The sequence below is a fragment of the Acinonyx jubatus genome, chromosome C1, assembly GCF_027475565.1.
Source record: "Acinonyx jubatus isolate Ajub_Pintada_27869175 chromosome C1, VMU_Ajub_asm_v1.0, whole genome shotgun sequence".
Taxonomy (NCBI): Eukaryota; Metazoa; Chordata; class Mammalia; order Carnivora; family Felidae; genus Acinonyx; species Acinonyx jubatus.
The window spans coordinates 193,186,946-193,208,244 of NC_069381.1; the positions used below are offsets into that span (position 1 = coordinate 193,186,946).

A 21,299-nucleotide genomic window follows, 5' to 3' on the forward strand; every position below is an offset into this window, starting at 1 on the left:
AGGAGTGTGTGATGTAGTATTGTAATTATACAATTAGCCTTGTCAAGGCATGCAGCATTGGGAATAGCAAGATCCTGAAGCTTAAAATGTGGCTAGCTGATATATGACTATCATTAAACTCATCCTTTGTTCACTTTGTGATGGGGTAGATACTGAGCTTAGGAAAAGGATTCTTAATGAAGGATAAAATCTTTGACCCGTAGCCATTCTTTTTCATGTGCTCATAACCACTCACCTCACCCTTCCTGTCCCCAACTGCACATGTATTCTGTTCCACTCTCACCTTAGCCGGATGAAAAATGACAAACATCTGCCAACAAGCTCTATTTAATCAATCACATTTAGATGATATAAAGTGAAATTTTGTACAAATAGTGCTTAACCTATTACTTCTAATCATGACAAGAATGGATCTCCCCACTCAATGCTCCTTTCCATATATACATACTAAATTGGATATTGTGAAATCTTGACTACATAGAATTAATCTATATTTAAAATATAAATTCCTCACTAATACATTTATATTCAAGTTATTAAAATATCAGCTCTATGTAATACATGTATATGTGTGTATTTATGTTTTTATATACACACAGATACAATATCATACAAGGTGTGCATATTTATTTCATTGCGTATAATACTAAATAGAATAATTCAAAATTTTGAACTTCCTCAGAAGATAGAAAAATCAGCATAAAGCCTTAACTGCTTTCTCTCATTTAGTCTGTCTTCATTATTAACCTAATTTTCTTCTCTTCTGGCTCCATGCCCTCTGGGTTTGATTGAGCTATCTTTCTTCTGTAGCCAGTGACCTGCTAAACCACTTTCCTATGGTAATTAGCAGGTGCGGAAGTAGGAGTGTAGATGTTCCCTCTAAGTAATTGCAAGAGGATCTAACACTACAATTTGATTGCTGGGTCCCTCCTAGGTCAAAAACTACACAGAACTCAGTTCCTCTTTATAGCCACTGTTCTAGAATTTATATGTGCCAATCTATAGAGGATATCCTTTGAAGTAATGCTAGAGGTAATATTAATGCTAGAGTCAGACTCAGCGTTCAGAGTATTATATATCCATTGTAATGTACTAAACATAGTGATTTTAAAAAAATGTTTGAAAAAATAAATCATTATTACAAATATAGATCACAGCAAGACTTAAGTACAATTAAAAGCAAAGAACTAGGAGGTTTGTGTGGGTTACAAAGGGATGGCACAGGTCATCAAATAGTTCTATATCTTGATTGTAGTCATGGTACAATGAATCAACACGTGATAAACTTGTTTAGATCTACACATGCTCACAGGGTTCATGCAAAACTGGAAATATCTAAACAAGCTCTGTGGGTTGTACCTATGTCAAATTCCTAGTTGCAATATTGTGCTAGAGTTACAGAAGATGCTATTGGTGGGGAAATTGGGTGAAGGACACATGGAAATGCACTTTAATTTTTTTTTGTAACTTTCTATGAATCTACAATTATTTCAAAATAAAAAGTGGGGCTTTTGTCAGTTTTTTGTTTGTTTGTTTTTTTATTTAATGCTATTTGGAGAAAGAATTGGGCAGGTGTAGAGGAAGTAAATTTTTGTTTTGCCTTCAGTCTCAATATGCTTTTTTTTTTTCTGTTTCCAGCCAAACCATTTGACTTCATCCTTTGTCTCCTCCATGTGCAGCAAAAGACAAATCGTATCTCTCTAAATTACTGTAAGCATCTTGAAATCTGGGGGGAGGGTGATGGCATTACATGCATACATCTAAAAGATCATGAATATATATCACAACTTCCTTAGAGCAATGTTATAACACCCCTCTAAGGCAACAGTTTTAGAAACAAAAGCCACTGGGAGCCATAAAGTAGACACCCAGTCCTGCTACTTTGATTCTCCATTTGAGAAAATCACTGTGCTCCTAAAAGCTACTACAATACCAAGCTTCACAGAGTCATGACTAATAGATGTAATTGCTAACACTTTACACACATGAAGTACAATTTAATCCATTTGGGTTGGATAGCTTTCACTTTTCTGTCAAAAAAAAGTACCAGCCAATGCATACATTTACAGTCAAGAAATTAAGTTCTTTACTTTCTGGATGTGTATGGTAGCTGAATGAAAACCTCTGCCATTTATAGAATGGAGTAACTTCCAAGCTGAATTAGAGTTGCTCAGCATGCCAAACAAAGCCACAGGCAAAGCAAAAGGGAAACTTGCTATTTTATAGGTTCGACAAGAAACAACCTACATGACTCCTTCTCTAAGTGAGAGGCCTTCATATTTCATGCAAACCCCGGGAAACAATTAAGGCCTCATTGCAATTCTGGGACCTGTGTTCTAGAAACTGCATCAATAAACTTCATTTTCATCTAGCACATTCGAGATTCTCTCTTATCCTTTACTACCCCTTTTCTATCGCCCTCCTTTAAGGCAATGAGAATTTGGCACATAAATAAAAAGCATGAGGTCGTTTCTGGGAGGGGATAAACACAATTCAAATTCAGCCAGGTGCTTTATCACCAATTTGGGAGGTTGCAATGTTATTAGACATTCTGATATAAAGATGGAGAGGGAAAACTATCGTTGGAAAAGAGAGATTAGAAAAAAAAAACTTAGATGGTAAACTGAAAGCATAAAAGCACATAGAAGTAAAAATCTAGCTGGCTCTCATTTAATATTCTATAGGGGGCAAAAGTCCATAGCATCATTTAAAAATTATCACAAAAAATATATAATTTTTAGACTAACTCTCTAATACGGTAGTAGTGATTTTCACTGAAATTGTAAACACAGAGTCCACGAATCTTACAGAGCGAAGGAAAGGGGTGCTCGTCTGCCAGCTGATGTAGGCTGGGGGATCTATAGATTCAGATCATGATATATATAGATATCTATATATCTATAGATATCGATAGATATCTATAGATATATAGATATATATATCTATATCTATAGATATACAGATTCAGATCTATAGATATCTATAGATATATAGCTCTATATCTATAGATATCTATAGATTCAGATCTATAGATATCTATAGATATATAGATCTATATCTATAGATATATAGATTCAGATCATGGCTTTATTACTATGAAAAATTATGTCCTCAAACAAACTCTGTCACCTGTTTACGCTTCTCCATCTTCAACACAAGCTCATCAGATAGATGGTTTTAAAGCTAGCCTCTGTGAAGACCACGGGAGACTCATGGTCCCAAGGAGCCCTCTCAATGCCATCTGCTGCTGTAGTTACGCTTTGGTTTTATTTGTTTAGATTTTCAAGTAAGATTTCACTTGAAATAATTGCATTCTTTAATTTTTTTTTAAATCACTGAACCAGATAATCTTTCAGGGCTCCTTGCTATGACATAATTTCAACAAATTCTGATATTAATTTTTTTTAAAGATTCACCACCTCCACACAGTAACTCTTCTGGGCTGGATCCTTTCCATGCAATTTTTCTATTGCTTTCTTTTATTTTTGTATACACAGCAAATTAAGATACCAGTTTGTGTTTTGTGCATGCTTCTTTAGAATAAATAGGAAAACCTCTATTTCTAATTTGGGCTCTTCATCTTTTTAAAAACATTTTTTTAAGGTGTTATTATCCATATTTGAGAGCGAGGAAGACAGAGCATGAGCAGGGGAGGGGCAGAGAGAGAATTTGAAGCAGGCTCCAAGCTCTCAGCACAGAACCCGATGCAGAGTTCAAACCGAAGTCTGATGCTTAACTGACTGAGTCACCCAGGCGCCCGGGGCTATTCATCTTAAAGTAGTTTTTGCATTACAGGACCTAAAATTACAATTCCAAGACAGCAGCACCCAGGAAAAAGTCTGTATTGGTTTTGTTGTTTGAGAAATTGACATTTCTTTCTTTTCTTTTTTTGAATTTTTTTTAACGTTTATTTATTATTGAGAGACAGAGAGACACAGAGCGTGAGCAGGGGAGGGGTAGAGAGAGGGGGAGACACAGAATCTGAAATAGGCTCCAGGCTCTGAGCTGTCAGCACAGAACCCAACGCGGGGCTCGAACTCACAAACTGTGAGATCATGATCTGAGCCGAAGTTGGTCGCCCAACCAACTGAGCCACCCAGGCGCCCCTGACTTATTTCTATCTAGCTGTGGAGATGGGGTGGCATGTGGATAAGGTTGAAGACAACAACCTAGAGAAAAATGGTTAGGTTTTCCAAGACCAACAAGAAAAGAAGGTATCATGGTGACAATTTCAGAAGAGAGCTTAAAGTGAGGTGGGGGGAGGTTATGCTCCTACTCTCAGTCTGTACTGACAGAGATACTAGGCTTCTCATGAGATGATATGTGGATGGATGCTGAGGACCTGGGGGACTGAACAGAATGAGGTAGAGATTTGTACATACATAGCCAATTGGCTTGATAGAGGAAGAGAGTTCTGTGAAGCAGAGTTCAATCTTTTTAGTCACCCTATCAGCCCTGTCTAGATCAGCTGACAGCGTGCCAACCCCCCAATAGGTCAATGAGTCCAGCCAAGATCCTAGACCCACCCAGCAGACCTAAACTCATGAGAAATAAACAATTAAGTTATGTGCCAAATAAAAGAGAAAGAAAAGGACGCCTGGGTGGCTCAGTCGGTTGAGTGTCCAACTATTGATTTTGGTTCAGGTCATGATCTCACAGTTCACTAGATTGAGCCCCATGTTGGGCTCTGCCTTCACAGAGCGGAGCCTGCTTGAGATTCTCTCTCTTCCTCTCTCTCTGCCCCTGCCCACTTGTGCCCATGTTTGTGCTCTCTGTCTCAAAATAAATAAACTTTAAAAAATAAAAGAGAGAGAAAGAAAATGATTTGGAGGCCATTATGACTATGCAGAGAGATTGGAGAGCTCAGCTTCCATGGAGCTGAACAAGGAACACATTTATGTACCGATTATAAAGGTCAGAAAAGTGAAGACTGCCCCTGTCTGCCAAGAATCATATATGTCTCATCAGATGCTTCAATATCCCTATAAAAATCCTTGTGGGGGCTTCCCAATACATGATTAAAATGGAATTTCTAACCAACTTTGATAGGTGCGCACCAACCTGGAATAATTTTAATTTAGAAAAAAAATAATGTAATATTCCTCTAATCTGTTATCGTAGATCAAATTCACTTTCATTTAACATGAGGAAATGATGGACAAACTTCTCTGGGGCACGTTTGTATTTTGTCCTGGAAAAAATATTTCAAGTGAACTCTTTAATTGTGCAAAATATAGCAATCTTCTTAAATGGATGGTCTTGAGAGCACTGCTCTATGTGATTTAAGAAAACAAAAACAAACCAACAACAACAACAACAACAAAAAACAATGTCAATATTTATTGAGGGATACTATGTGTTAGGCAATATATTAATATACTGACACATTTTACTGTTTTATTTAATTGTTATAAACACTCTATGAGCTAAATATTATTATTCTAATGTTTAGATAAGTAAGTTCAGAGAGTTTAAAAAAACTTGCCAAAAATTTTACAGTTACAGACTGGTAGTTGTCATTAGAACCTAAATATTTATAAGTCCAAAATCCATTTTCCTTAACCATTATAATCATAGTAGGGTCTCAAAGGAAATTTTCAATATTCATGAGTACAATACTAAATGAGGACAAATGATAAAAGAATATAATAAATGCGTACAAATGAATAAAGAAATACATATATTCCTGTTCTGTAAAAACTTCTGATTTTTCAGATTAATACCAGTTTCTCCTATTTATTGATTAATTTAAATTTTAAAAACATAGGTTTGCTTCATTTTATGCAGACACAAGTATTCTCATTTAGCAAAATGGAAAATGGGTCTCCAGGTTCTCACAACTATGATTCAGAATTTAAACCCAGATTGTATTTCTCTACGGTTCATGTTCTTTCTGTTATACATGCTGTCTTTCTGTAAAAGCCATTTCTAAATTAATTTTGATGCTAATAAATATTAAATAATGTATAATTTTACTAAATATTATAATAACTTTTTAAGCACTAAAGCTTCAGTAGTAAATGCGCAAAGTCAATCTACGATCTTATTTAACCTCACAACAGCTGGACAAATGGAGGCTGTTGCCCATTTTATAGATGAGGAAACAGATTTAGACACAGTAAGGAACTTGCCTAAGTCATACAGATGATAAGTGGTAGAACTAAAAGAGGAGCACAACACTACTTCCTTCTAAATTCTTCCCTAAACTACTAATGGATGGCACCGTTTCTCATCTCTCACCATACGAGGTGATGTTTTTTGTCTACTTGGTTTTTGTATCTACCTTCCCCAAGAGAATATAAAAGTCATGACAGAGGGGCTTATAGTTGTTGCTCTTGCTTGAAACCTCTGATCTTGGGATGGTAACTACTACATCATAACTTGATATTATGTTAAATGAATAAATAAATGAATCTTTCCTAAAGACCACAGAGATTTAAATCTCAAATGTCTAATGAAAACATAGATCTAAATAATAGACAGAGACCTTGAAAATATTCACTTATCAGGCTGCTTCTTTAGTGGGGAAAAATTGAATGATGTACCTTCATGAGATAATCAATGACTTGGACATTATTTTTCATCCTTGGACTAGTTTGCAACATGACCCTGGGAAAGTCACTGAAGGTATATACTCTGAATAAAATTTTACCATTGACTCAGATTCATGCTACTGTATTTCTCTAAAGATCTAATGATAATTTATTAGAATATATAATGCATTTAAAGTTATATAATAGCAGTAAAAATGATATATTAAATAAGATATAAGATGTAAATGTAAATTATTAAGAAGATAAATACGTAGGCTGTCCTTGTTTTTCTCAAAATGTGGCTATATGACTAGAAAAAAATAATCTCTATTTTCATTTAAACTGGGAATTGTTATTAAATGAGGTTTGGCTATGCCACTACCACCATGGCTTCTAATTCTAATATGTCCCTTCTACCCCATCTTTGTAAAATATAATAATTTTGCTATGTCAAAACATACCTTCCAAATCTATTCATTCAATTGACATGCACAAACTTCTAAAAAGTGTTAAAAGTCATAATTATATTATTAAATATAATTATAAGTACCAATTATCTTTCCTAGAAGGTTAGTAGTGTTCTGTTTCTTCTCTAGACTATTTACTATTTCAAAATTTTATATATTAGTATATATATATATATAATACATTTATATAATATATACAATACACATATATAATGTATACATGTATAGTGACTGAGGTCGTATCTACATATAGACTTTGGCCTTGACCACAAACAAAGCAGAAATTTTGGTGCCCAGTTCATGCATTTAACTGACATCAGACATTCAGATTTGAATCTAATTTAATTCGTAAAGAGAAAATGGCTGGATCCAATGGTAAAATTACAGTTTTCGTATCACTCTGTGTAGCTACTGTGAGCAGAAAAATGGAAAAGAGGAAAGAAAGAAAGAAAATGAAGATTCTGCTCATGTAACACATTCAAGCCCGAAGACTTTGTATCTGTGTGTGGAAGAGGAATTAATTTCTTAACACAGAAATCTACTCTTTTCCATCATTGTGAACTGTTTTTGAACTGAGAGAGGTTCTTCTCTCCACTTTGTGCCTCACACTAACTCCTACTCTGGCACGAAGTATAAATTAAACTAAGGTACACAGATACTTTTTAATGGCCACAAAAAGTCAGGTTTCACAGTAGAATTCTCATTAGCTTCAAACAGGAATATGATACGATACGAAAAGTAAATCAGGGATAAAGTAGAGTGTGAAATTTAAAAAAAAACCTACAGTTTAATTAAGAAAATATATTAAATTAACCTAAAATTATACTGACCTTTAAATGATACAGTGTTCTTCAAAAACATAAATGCTGGAATCAACCTATTTATAAAAATACAACTTAAAGAGTCTTAGAGGCAAAAATCTAAATTATTTTGCTTAAACATATTAGGTCAATTTTTTATTCTTTAAAATATTGAGTGACTTTTATTTCTATTTTCTTTCAGAAGAATTTTAAGGATGGTACAATTTATGAATTAATCAGGCAATGAATTATCTTGTAGTTTATAGTGGACCACTGACATGTGTTTTTAGAATTATCTCTTTAACTAGTTTCAGTGGTAAACTACTGAAAAAAAAAACCCTTGAGACCCTACATCTGAATTGAACTGAAATTTAGAACACAGTAGCAACATCAACAAAAATATTTCAAATAAGCTTTTCCTTCGAAAGTAGTCAGGAGCTAAAATTTGTGCAGCAACAGGAAGTCAAACCAATGTTAACCTTTTCTAGCTTGAGATTGAAAAGTTAGAATTTTCTCTTTATTCCTCTTCAATAACGGACTATCTTATTCAAAATACCCCAAAACTCAACTCTTTGCCAGTTCCCTGATAGTTTCCCATGTTTTCAATGTTACCAATAATCCAATTTTCTAACATGAAAATTAGAGGTCACAATAACAGCAAATACAGCACAGCATCTTAGGAATCTGTGCAAGAAAACACACAAGGATAGGGGACTCAGGTCCTTTTTTCCAAAAATAAGAAATACTAAATATTAAACATAGGATTCTCTCCTCCTATCCCCAGCATCATCTAAGAACAAATGCTAAGTCTTTTATAGCTGATATTCAAAAATAAAGTATTTTTAAAATAACATCATTAAGGTATTCTAACTATGAATGTAAGTGCCTTTCCTTATTGCCTTCATATCAAATATATTCAAAATAACACAGAATGTACATTCTTACTGTATGCTACACAGTGTTTTAAGCAGAGAATATTACCTTATTCTCATAATTACTCCATTAAATAACTACTTTTATTATCCTCATTTTCAGGAGACTCAAGAGATTAATTTATTTAAGGCCACACAGCTGACAAGTGGTGGGTCTGGAAATAGAACCCATTCAGACTGGTTCTAGAGTCTGTATGCTCAACACAAGATAGTGCCAAATTACACATTTTAAATTCCTAATTTTGTGGCTCCTGGATGGCTCAGTCAGTTAAGCGTCCAACTCTTGACTTCTGGCTCAGGCCGTGACTTCACAGTTCATGGGTTTAAGCCCCACATCAGGTCCTGGGCTGAAGGCTCAGAGCCTGTTTGGGATTCTCTCTCTCTCTCTCTCTCTCTCTCTCTCTCTCTCACTCTGTCTCTGCACCCCCTCCTTATGTGCACTTTCTCTCAAAACAAATGAATAAACTTATTTTTTTTAAATCCTAATTTATAGTGGTACTTGTGATCAGTATCTACACTGCATAATTGTTCACAGAACAGTTGAGCTTGCTTTATCAAAATAACTTATAATTAAAACATTGGTTCAAAAAAATCCCCCAAAGTTGAAAGACTATCTAGTTCTTTCCCAGAAAATGTAACATACATGCTGATGAGAAGGCAATAAAAAAAATTCTCATGAAGACAATGAAAAGTATTATTCATGATAGAACCTTTTCTTTTATGGGATTAGTGATGAGACACCACTGTCTCATGGTGTCAGATGTCTTGCTCCTCGATGCTCTCCATATTCAGAAGTGCTGTTGAGGACAGCAAGCGGCTTTAAGCTGCAGTGATGTGTATGTGTTTGGAGAGGCAGGTGCTGAATGGCTTAAAGACCTTGCTCAGGCACCAGAGTTCCCTGGTTAGAACACAGGCATTTCAACCTACCATTTTGTCCATTAGGAGTTAACTTCCCCTATTTTCCTCATCTATAAATTGGGAGAATAATGAGCCATACCTACTAGAGTTTCAGTAAATATTCAATAGCACAATGTGCCTAAAGCACCAAGCAGATGCCAAGTGTATAAGACATGCTTTATCCACATAGACTCAGTCATTATTGGTGTTACCAGGAAGTTCTGTCATTCTAAACTCACATACACTTTTGAGAGTCTGCTAAGCTGTCTTAAAAACTGCTTGCCCAACATGTTAGCAACAAGTATGAAAGAAGGGATTCTCATCATTATTTCTATCCTGGATTCATAAAGCACCAGGAAGGCATATGGTATTATATAAACATTAAATAATAATATATCCTGCTCTGCTTCCAAATTAAATCAAGTTCCAAATACAGCATTTGCAAAGTTAATATGGCTACCTATAAGAGTCAAACAATTTTGGTGTTTAAATTTCTGTCTCCTATGACATAAAGTTTTGTAGAATGACATACCAAAGGAAAAATGGAAAGAAAACTGGGAATAGGGGTAAAATTTGTTAAAATTATTTTCTCCCTTATATACAAAAACACAGATTAGTTGTTCAACTATTTATGTGCTAGCTGTGTGCATTTAATCAAGTAACTTACATTCTCTGCGATTTTATCTGTGAAATGAAAATCATGATACTTACTTCATAGGTTTGTGATGAGACAAATTAATTAATGAATAAAATATAGAGTAGTGGTTTGCACAGAGTAAGAGCTGCTTGATGTTAGCTATAATTATTATTTTCCTATGTATTGTTGTATTTTCTACAGGTATGTTGTAACACAAATATATATAAGTTACTTTACAGTTTTACCCCCAACCCCCCAACTTCATCAGTGAAAAAAACAAAGTGGGTATTGAAGTAATTATGATGCTATCTTACTTTCCTGAGCCACTCTTGGTAAGAATTGAAAGCAAAGAAGACAACGCTACTAAGTTACTGGAATAACTATTTGTGAAATACTTGTGTTTACTCAGACCATATTACTCATATTTTACAGAAATTTTTAAAACAATTCTCTGTTTTGAGGCTTTCAACCTATACGTAATAAAAACAGATTGCTTTTAAGCACTTCATGTTCTAGGAGCTGAGCCAAGGAAGTTGCAATGGACTATTTTATTTAATCTTTGCAAGCCACTATGAGGAAGTATATTAATTTTTTATTGCTGTATCTAATTACCACAGATTTAATGGCTTAAAACAATACAAATTTATTTTCTTACAGTTGTGGATGTCAGAAGTCCTGAATTGGTTTGTAAACTGGAATAAAATCAAGATGTGGCAGGTCTGAACATTGTAGGGAGAATCTATTTCCTTTCTAGAGGTAGATTCTATTTCCCAGCACCCTGTCTTCAAAGCACATCGCTCCAGCTTTGCTCCCATCTTTATATCTTCACTTACTCTGATCCTTCTGCCTCCCACTTATAAGAATTCTTAGATTACATTGGGCCCACCTTGGTGATCCAGGATAATCTCTTCATCTCAAAATCCTTAATTTAATAATATTCACAATTCCCTTCTAACATGTGAAGTAACATATTCACAGATGCCGTGGATGGGATATAACATATTTCAGCCTACCACAAGTAGATACAATTATGCTCATTTTGCAAATAAGAAAAAAAGGTAGTACTGAGAACAAACTGAGGGCTGATGGGGGGTGGGAGGGAGGGGAGGGTGGGTGATGGGTATTGAAGAGGGCAACTGTTGGGATGAGCACTGGGTGTTGTATGGAAACAAATTTGACAATAAATTTCATATATTTAAAAAAAAAGTGGGTACCATCATATTAATGCAGGTCCTTCAGATCCTAATGCTGTTTCCACTATACAATTGTGCCCCCAAAGTAGAAAAAAAAAGATGAAGGAAGTGTTCTCTCTTTATGGGTTTTTCCCATAAAGATTTTTTCAAATTCCTCATGAGTTAAAAGTATTTATTAAATGTTTTTTGAATGGCTACAATACCAATTTTCGGTGCTGGGAAGAAATATGAATCAGACTGAATCAGTAGCTAGGTCATTACAAATTTCCCATATATTTAAATACCCAAAACTCTTCACTCTATATTGAGAGTCGCAACCAAATTCAACCACCTAGTCGAAAGCTCCCGTTTCATGTTGTATAAACCTTTGCAATTTGCCATGTCTGGAACTGAACTCTCAAATTTTTTTCTACAATTATGTTCAAATCTCAGCCTTCACCAGCTCAGGAAAGAGCACCACCATACACCCCAACAACTTATCATATTCAGAAGCCTATATTTATCTAAAAAATATATCTTAATCCTATTTACTTCTCCTTACTTTCATTACCCCCAGACTTCTGATTGGCATCTTCATTTTCATTTTTGGATTGCCTTGATTTCAGCTCCATATATAAACTGGCAATGTCCCATTAGAACGTAAAATACTTCAATATCTACTGTTTTTATAATAAAATGCAAACCTTTCATGCTACACAGGGTTCCCACATCCCTTGTTCTGTTTAACACATTTGTGTGTCTGTTGCCTTCACGTAACTAGTGACAGAGCCTGCTTTCACTCTTAAAAATGTCCCAGCTGGATGATACATTACATGGTCACCATATCTATACAGCTCTTGTGGAATCTTTCCTCTGCCTAAATTTTCATCCCACAGCCAAATATTCTCTCTCAGGATTCAATGGTGTCTACCTTAAGTGTGCTCTGTAATTATTTTTCGTCAAAATGTGAACCCAAGCATTAAGTATAATACTATACTTAATTGTTTTATCTGTTGGCTATTCTGGCCATCAGGGTATACAAAGACAACCAGGCCCATGTCCACGTTGTTTGCCCCTAGACAATTCAGGCAGCATAGTACCTGATACATGGAAGGTGTCTATAGATGTTTATTAAAAAGATTAATGACTAAAGAAACTTGCCATACAGTCAATCATATACAATACATAGTATAAAACTTGAATAATAAAAATGTGTTCAAGGTACCAATGACCAAACAAATGCAGAAATTGCTTCTGTTTGGAGAAAAAGGTTGAGTAGGGAAGGTTCTGTAAGCAGAGGAACCCAATCAGCATTGATGGATGAAAGGACCATCACATGTGATCAAGAAGCTATGAGGAAAGATTTCTAAGCAGAAAGGATAGCATTCACAAAGGCAAAATGGTTTAAAACAGTGCAATTATTCAGGGAACTCAAAGTAGTTTCTATTATTAGAGTGTACAGCTTTGCATAAATGATATATTGATGTCATGAATCTCTAAGGACAAAACCTAAATTATGAAGAATACTGCAGGAAACATAGAAAACAGCAAAGAAATTTGAAACTTAGTTTTATTCTCATTTATACTGCTAGAATGATTGGAGAGTTTCTATTGCATGTTTAGCTCACCTTATAATTCATTGGAGTTCTTAGGTAAGTAAATCAATTTTTGAAGAGTTGTGTTTCAAATTCATTACTGTAAAAAATTCTCTAAGTTGTCAGTTCAACATGTAATAGTAACAAAAATATAAAACATGGTCCATAATGAAACTATAATGGAATTTATGGTATGAAAACTAAACTGGACTTTCTCTTTAGATAATTTTTGGAACTTTAAGAATTACCTCAAATTTATACTCTAGGAAATGAATTTTTATTCATTCATAGGCTGTAAAAAAAATAGATTAGAATTACTAAATTAACACTTTGGCATCTAATACAAATGCAAAGATGAACACATCTATAGAATTAACTGAACATTAGGTCAATTTGTGATGTAAATAGAGGTTTAAATAGAGAATTAAAACTCATTTCACATCTATTTATCCCGGAGAAAATTTTCAAGAGATATTCTTGGTATAGGTGATCATAAATGGGTTATTTGAATGTAAAACATGGACACCAGAAATTTCACACCAGTGGACTGCAAGGCATAAGTGCTTTGTTTGGTTTCTAGAACACTTCAGCAGTTTGAGCCAAGATTTAAATTTGGAGAAGTCACATAAAAAAAAATCCAGAATTTTGGCCCCTTGGAAACACTGGAAGAACACATAACAATGGTGGAAAAAACCATAGTCCTTTCAGAGGGCAATGGTGTTCTCTAGGTCACCACAGAGTCCCCACCCCATCACCTCAGGTCCTGAGATCCATGCCACTTCCATATGCATGTTACATCCCCGAGACGGTGTGCCAGGCTGAAAAACCCCAACCATTAAAGACTAACTGAGAATTATCAAAATGTCTAGGAGGATATTTAGAACTTGATCATTTCTAATATTGAGAATTAAATGTACATACTATCTTAATAAAATTGTCTAAAATGGGATAATTCTTATATTCAATCTTTTCTTTCTTGGATTTTGTTAATTAAACTACATCAAAACAAACAAAAAGCTAAACAAATTTGGTAGAACATTTTTTTTCTTCTGATCAGTAATCTATTTGTTTTGGCATCTGGTTAACATAACACAAATAGCAGTAAAAATTCCCCAAATATATAAGTATATCATGTGTTTGATCTGTGATTTGAATGCAAATACTTCCCTACATCTTTCAATATAGCACAAGTAATTTGTTTTATTTAAATATACTGAAAGACTTGACATATTTTCAGTATCCATACTATTCTAGATTAGGAGATAAGAGAGGAGAGTCATTTCCATCAAAAGTGATGGGAACTTACCTTAGCTATTTGGACACACCAGTTAAGCAGTAGCTGGGATCCAATGTTATCCTTATGTTCATGGACATAATCCAACAGGCAGCCATGGGGCATAAGCTGTGTAACCAGTTGAATGGTTGGGCTCAGACACACACCCAATAACCGTACTAAGTGTGGATGGTCCATACTTGCCATGATCAAAGCTTCCTATTAAAAAAAAATTTTTAAATGTAATTTCAACTCAAATTCCTTTATAGCACTCACTACATTAACGGTGCTGATAATAATTTTGAAAATGTACTCTCATTCAATGGAATCCATTAAAAATGAAAAGGCATTATTGCAGCTATTTTATTTTTAAAGTGATTTAATTCAAGTAAATTTGAGTGAAAAAACAAGGACTATACATTTATTAAGATGAACAATGTTATAAAATTAAATGAATATAAAATTACTATTAGTGTTTTGTCTTTTGTAGTATGAACAATATTTGATTTTATTTACTGCTAAGTAAGTTGATATTGAATCTTGACTTATACCATGGATTTTTAACTTTTGATCTTGGTTCTGGAGTACAATAATCCATACGAATGTAATTATTTGTACATAGTACAAGGTGAACCAAAGGTAAGTCATCTGTTATTAGTGTGGAGTCAGATAGAATACACAGGTATAATTTAATAAATTATAAATATCAAAACTTAAACAATTACAAGCACTATGCCCATTGGGGATTTATGTAGAAAAAGAAACCTTTAAATTTGCTCCATACATTTGCCTTTATTCAATTCTACTTCATTTCCAAATTTATAAGTCATGTATTAGTTATAGAATCATAAAATATAATAGCTGAGTGAGACCATGAAAACTTGTCTACTCCAACTTTATCATTTCATGAAATGAGAAAATAGCTCTAATTTCTTTATCATAATCATGTCATTTTTGTTTAATGAAGATTGGACATATGATAATCATTTAGTGCATCTTAAAGTTACTCTCCAATAAAGTTATTTTAAGTATCTTTACTACAATTTAAAACAAATAGGACCTTCCGTGCATGTGCACACACACATGCACACACACACACACAAGGGGGATGGCACAGATGTGACAATTTATTATCAATTAGTGTACCTACTTTGAGGCTATGAGAATGTTTATATTAGCATTCTTGTATATCTTCTGTGCCTTTGAAATTTTTCAAGACTAAAAATGGAGGACAGAAAGCTCTACTGATCTATTATTTAAGATGACATGGAAAATCGAATAAACAAATTATTTCCATTTCCTCTCATTTCCACTACATTAACAATAAGGGCATTAATAAAGAGGTAGAAACCAACAATCATAGAAAGGAGGCAATAAAGATAGAATACAGAGTAGAATGTGGCTTAATAGTAGTAACTAAATTAACAGACATAAGACATCCGAAGCTTAATGTAGCAGGTAGGGAAACTGAGAAGAAATCCAATTTACACCACGTGTGTCACCACCAAAGTCTCAAGTAGTGTTAGTGCCTCAAATCTGTGCAAATGGAACAGGGAGGAGCAACTGACGTCAGTAGGACCGTTTCAAAGTGTATTTTGGAGGCACTTCAGACGGCAGATCTCCTCCTCCTTTTCGTCTTTGGGAGAAGCTAAATCAAAAGGATTGGGGACAAAAAAAAAAAAAAAAAAAGGATTGTGGACTACGGCTATTAGGCAAAATAGAAAGAGAAGTACTCTGGTGAAAATAATAAGATTATGTAAATTTATATATAGGGAAAATTGGGGCCACTTCTAGTTCCTTTTCCCAAATGGAGCTGTGACTTCGAAATTCTGAAACTTAAATTGTTTAAATCTCAAATTCCAAAGCCAGCAAAAATTCAACCAAGGGAGTGGATATACACACATGTTCAGCCATGCTTGTTCTTAAAGAAACTTCTCTCAGATGCCTCCTTTCTCTGTTAGCTGTGCTCATTAAATAAGAGGAAGCAATTAAAAGAGTACATTGAATTGAGGAAACAGAATAACGACAGTGAAGGGATATTTCAGAATAAAAGCTGTTCACGAGACTGAGATAGCAGTCAGTCCAGACTTGAGTGGGCATATTGCTCTGAAAAAGGTGATCCAAGAAGATGGAGATGATAGAATACCTAATGACTTTAAAATACATTAAGAGCATATATATTTATCAGAAACCGAAATTCAAATTAGTGATCAATGCACAGAAAACTAAGCAAAAATAAAATGAAGCAATTGATTTGGTAAAACACAAAGATATCCATGAAAAAGAAAATCATTGTACTCGCTATAGAGCATGGCAGGGAATAGTTGTAGAAACATAATGACGTAAGTACAAATGCTGATATATGCAGACATCATATAACTATATTGAAAACTGAAGGGAAGGGAGGTGTACCTCTGCAAGGGGGTGATAGGAAGAAAGTGAAAGGTACATTCCTGTTGTTCCTAGTGACAAGTTAGCATATGATGCATAAAATGGAAAAATCAAGAGTTGACAGTGTTAGCATATTATTTAGATATAGAGTTAAGTGAAAAAATAAATTGCTGAGAAGCTGAAAGTGATTGTTTTGGGCTGTGGAAAATGAGTAGGAAAAGGAATGGAGGGTCACTCTAGACTTCTGTCTTTTACTATTCGCCTTGTAGAAGTATTTGACTTACTATTATTACTTTAAAGCTATTTGAGAAGACATTAACTTAAAAAAAATTTTAATGTTTATTTATTTCTGAGACAGAAAGAGACAGAGCATGAGTGGGGGAGGGTCAGAGAGAGAGGGAGACACAGAATCTGAAGCAGGCTCCAGGCTCTGAGCTGTCAGCACAGAGCCCGACGCGGGGCTCGAACTCACACACCATGAGATCATGACTGGAGCCGAAGTCAGTCATTCAACCGACTGAGCCACCCAGGCGCCCCAAGATATTATTAACTTTTAAACTCCACTGCTACTTTAGCGGTGTTGAATTCAGCTGAGTCTAAAGATGATTCACAATTACGTGTATATCTGATGGAGTATATGAATTTACTGGATCTAGCTAGGTTCTTAGTCAAGTATAATGTTTCACTTTTATGAGTGAGGAACAGTGGGGCAGCCCAGAGAGCACTGAGTAGTTTATAGGTACGTATGAGACACTCAGCAACTGCCCAGACTATTTGGGGAAATTTCTCTGGTGGCTGGAGTTTCTGCATAATGAGCAGGGCCACAAATTTGAGTCATTACTATGAATATGGCCCCATCTGGGTCCAAAAAAGTAGAAACATTTTGGTTTCACTTATTGTATATTTTAAACATTTGAAAACATTTAAGACATTAGTAAACATTTGAAATAAAAGAAATCAATGTAGTTATAAGGAGAATACAGATAGGAATGTTAGCAAGTAATATTACTTATTTAATCCAGTATTGTTATTCATTAATTAAATATTAACATTAATATTGAAAGTGTAAACCACAGGGTTCCTTCACTGAATTATGATATGCACACATATAAATACACACATATACACCAACAAATAAGCAGAACATGTAATCAAATTAAATAGCAAATTTAATCAAGCACAAAATTAGATATTATCTAATTACATCAAATTTATATTGATTGCATTTTCTCTATTTCTCTTCTAGTGGCTTTCAGTCTTTCATGAGCATGAGTTGCCTAGGTTTGTCATTACAAGTAGTTATCCTGGTCCCACTCCCAGATAATTCAGTCTAGAAATTGATCATAAAGCTGCATTTGTAGCAAGCTCTCCAGGTGAAGCTACTGTAGGAAAATAGGGAAATTGAGGACCTCTGAAACATTGCCAAGAAATGTATCTAGAATCCATTGCAAAAGTAGTAACTTGCAACTGTGGTTTGATCCTCATTATAAGCCTACTAGCAGTCAAAGGAGGCAGTGATTCTCAGCTATAAAAGGAGAAAGCCAAGGCTGGTGGGCTTACTGCCTCAGGTCTTATGATAACTGGCAGATCAGGGTTAAGACTCCTGATTTCTGATTCTTAGTGCAGTGCTATTTCTTCTGATATTGTACTTTTAAATTTTCACTTCCATCAGCACCTCTCACTGTAGATGCTTATCTTGTTAAGAGGAAGACAGCTCCAAACACCTGATATCAGTGGTACCTGAAGAATTGGGTCAAATTATACCTAAGTTCCTGAAGAAACACTAAGATCAACCAACAAATTCGCACTAACAGGTAAACTGCCATTGCATACAATGCGCTTTCAGAAAGCATGAGGAAGAAAACGATGAAGTTTAAGGTAAAAGAACAATTTCGAGGTTATTTTAGGCTTCTTTTTCAGGATAAAATATATAAACAATGTTTTTTCTTTTACAACTCAAGGAGTAATGATAATTTCATTCTACATATGCATGCAAAAAGTTTACATCAGAAGAGTGTAAAAAAGTCACATGAAAGTTTTCTTTTAAAAAAATCTATTAGTAAGTCCTGGCAAAAAAGCTGGGGTTGTATTAAGGAAAATTGCTCATCACACTACAAAGAGTATTTGAAACCAAATTGCAGAGTATTTGCATAATAGTTCTCTTTTTTTGAGAAAGAAAAGATGAACAAGACACTAATTGTAGGTTTTATTTTTTTCATAAAGGAAATAGCAGATGGCTTTTTTGGGGGATAGGAAAAGAGATAAAGAAAAGAGAATGTGGATTCATTTAGAGTGATGAGTGGGATAGAAAGGGAAAAAATTCCAATATTTTAATAATGGAGTGTTGGGCTTCAATAAATTGCTCTGTGTTGAAGTTAATAATGTCCCCTGTTACCTATCTCTGTGTGGGGCCTATGGAAGCAATTTTGGAATCTTTGCTGCTGTCACTAGAAAATGTCACCGAAGGCCACTGGAATAAATACAAGTTGACAGGTGCATTATCTATTTTTTCAGAAATAAAATTAGTTTGTCTTTGTTTTCCCTTTTGCTTTAAAATTTTTTTGTAGGTGAATTAGAGTTTTCTCATGGACAGAGGGGAAGAATGTAACAGGTGCTACGGTGAAAACTCTAAAGCAAGAACATTTTTCTTTACAATGAAGTCTGGTTTGAATAAGGACATTTTTTTTAAACTATCAAGGGACGACCAGGGCATAGACAAAAAGCTCTGAAGCATGTGTGACATTATTCTCTTGCCTATGCTATTTGTATCTCTATTTGTGTCTGAAGGGAAGACATTTCTGTACAATAATAAAAGTAAGCAATACCATTTGTCATATTAAGGTATCATTTTGCCCAGCCTTCAGATGTTTATACCTTGCCACTTAAACTTGTTTTCTCACTCATGTTGGTTAGTGGTTTCACAAAAAGAAAAAAGGAAAAAAAAAACATATGGCCAGTGAAAACTTACGGGCTATTTTTTTTTTATGTTAACTTCAGCCAAGCTTTCACTGTTTCATTATGTCTATGGACCATTACTTCAATACCCTCCAGCTGAAAATGGGTAAAATCTCATTGTATCGGGGATAAGGAAGATAAAAAGGAAGATGGAGGAAAAGAAAAGATAAACAATTAATGTAGACATAAAACCACGTTTAATGCAACAGTCAGCGGATTTGTGACTGCTTGGCACAAACTCCTCTCCTAAAGATAGTGAGGACGATGGTGATGAAGAAACCAGAGAAAATAATGATGACAGCAGTGATGAAAAATGAAATAAAATTATCGGTCCATAATAATGTTTTACAAACATGTATTGCTGCAGATGGTATCCAGATAATAAAATAAATGAAATCCACATCTGTTTCCTCAACACCTAAAATAAATACTAATTGACTTGTGTGAGTAGGTGAGTAGCAATTAGACAGAGTGAATTAATATGCCATTGAATCTAAGTTTGTCCACATTGCTCAGTGGCCTCAGCACTCTTTTCTAATCTCTGCTATCATTTTTATAGTTTTATATTATTTTATCCTAATAAAAATTAGGATCCTTCTAACTTTTGCTGTCAAAATGTTCCATTTCCATACTCCACCATTCACCCATTGAGTAGCTGGATCTTAGATTTAGATATTACTTAACAGTGCTGCACAATGTAGAACTTCATGAATAATTCTATACTAGGTAGATTTCCACGTTCTGGCTGTTTCCTACCTTCCCGTACCCTTATTTACATTGAATTTCCCCTCATCCTTATTACATTTTCCTATCCCTTTGTTAGACATTTACTCATGTAAATGTATTTACATGACTTAAAAGTATTTATTGAGGACCTACAATGTGCTTGCCACTGTTACTGCAGTTGGGTCTGCAACACCATATCTATTCTCGTGAAGCTTTCACTCTACTGGGAGAGAAAGCCAATACACAGGAAAAACAAATAAATATACAACAAATGTATAAGTAATTATAAATCATTTAAACGGTATGGACAAAATAAATAGAACATTGTAATAGATAATAGGATAGTGGTTGCAGAGCTACTTTAAATAAGGGTAGTTAGGAAATGTGTCCTGAGATCTGAATTATGAGAAGCAGCCAGGTAGACAAATATAAGAGCCTAAGAATCTGGCAAATTTGGGAAGCTCTGACAAGACTCAAGGGTCTGGAATTTAGCAAGAGTTGTGATAGCAATGAGATAAAATTAGAAATGCAAATAGGGGCCAGATCATGAAAGGTTTTGCAGTAGCGGGAAGAAGACTGGATTTAATCATAATTTTTTTCATGTCTGCTTTCTGTTATGCTTCATTTGCTCCTCTCTCAGCCTGAACTCCAGTGTTGACTATTATAATAAAGCATTTACCATCATCATATATTTTTTCCTCTTCATATTCCCATTTTGCCACTCTTTGGCCAGAGGTAACTCCCACCATCTGAATTCTCAAACTTTCAAATGTTGTTAGAGAAAGGCATAAGTCCATGGAGATTTGTCCTCAATCTCCTCATTTTATTTTCTAAAAATAGTCCTTTGCTATATTTTTAAATTTCTTATTGACTCTATTACATTTATTACGATGTGTATCTCTGGGCAGGAAAAAAACAATA

At 34.5% G+C, this 21,299-nt stretch overlaps 1 protein-coding gene across 6 annotated transcripts in view; it reads right to left on the reverse strand.

The window, feature by feature from the left end:
- The window catches only part of ERBB4 (erb-b2 receptor tyrosine kinase 4), a 1,120,478-nt gene that overhangs the window by 151,307 nt on the left and 947,872 nt on the right, over nucleotides 1–21,299 (reverse strand). For all 6 annotated transcript variants that reach the window (XM_027051681.2, XM_027051663.2, XM_027051688.2 and 3 more), the window contains one exon: nucleotides 14,340–14,525. In XM_027051681.2, coding sequence (XP_026907482.1) covers nucleotides 14,340–14,525 — 186 coding nt within the window. The remainder of the gene's footprint in view (nucleotides 1–14,339; nucleotides 14,526–21,299) is intronic.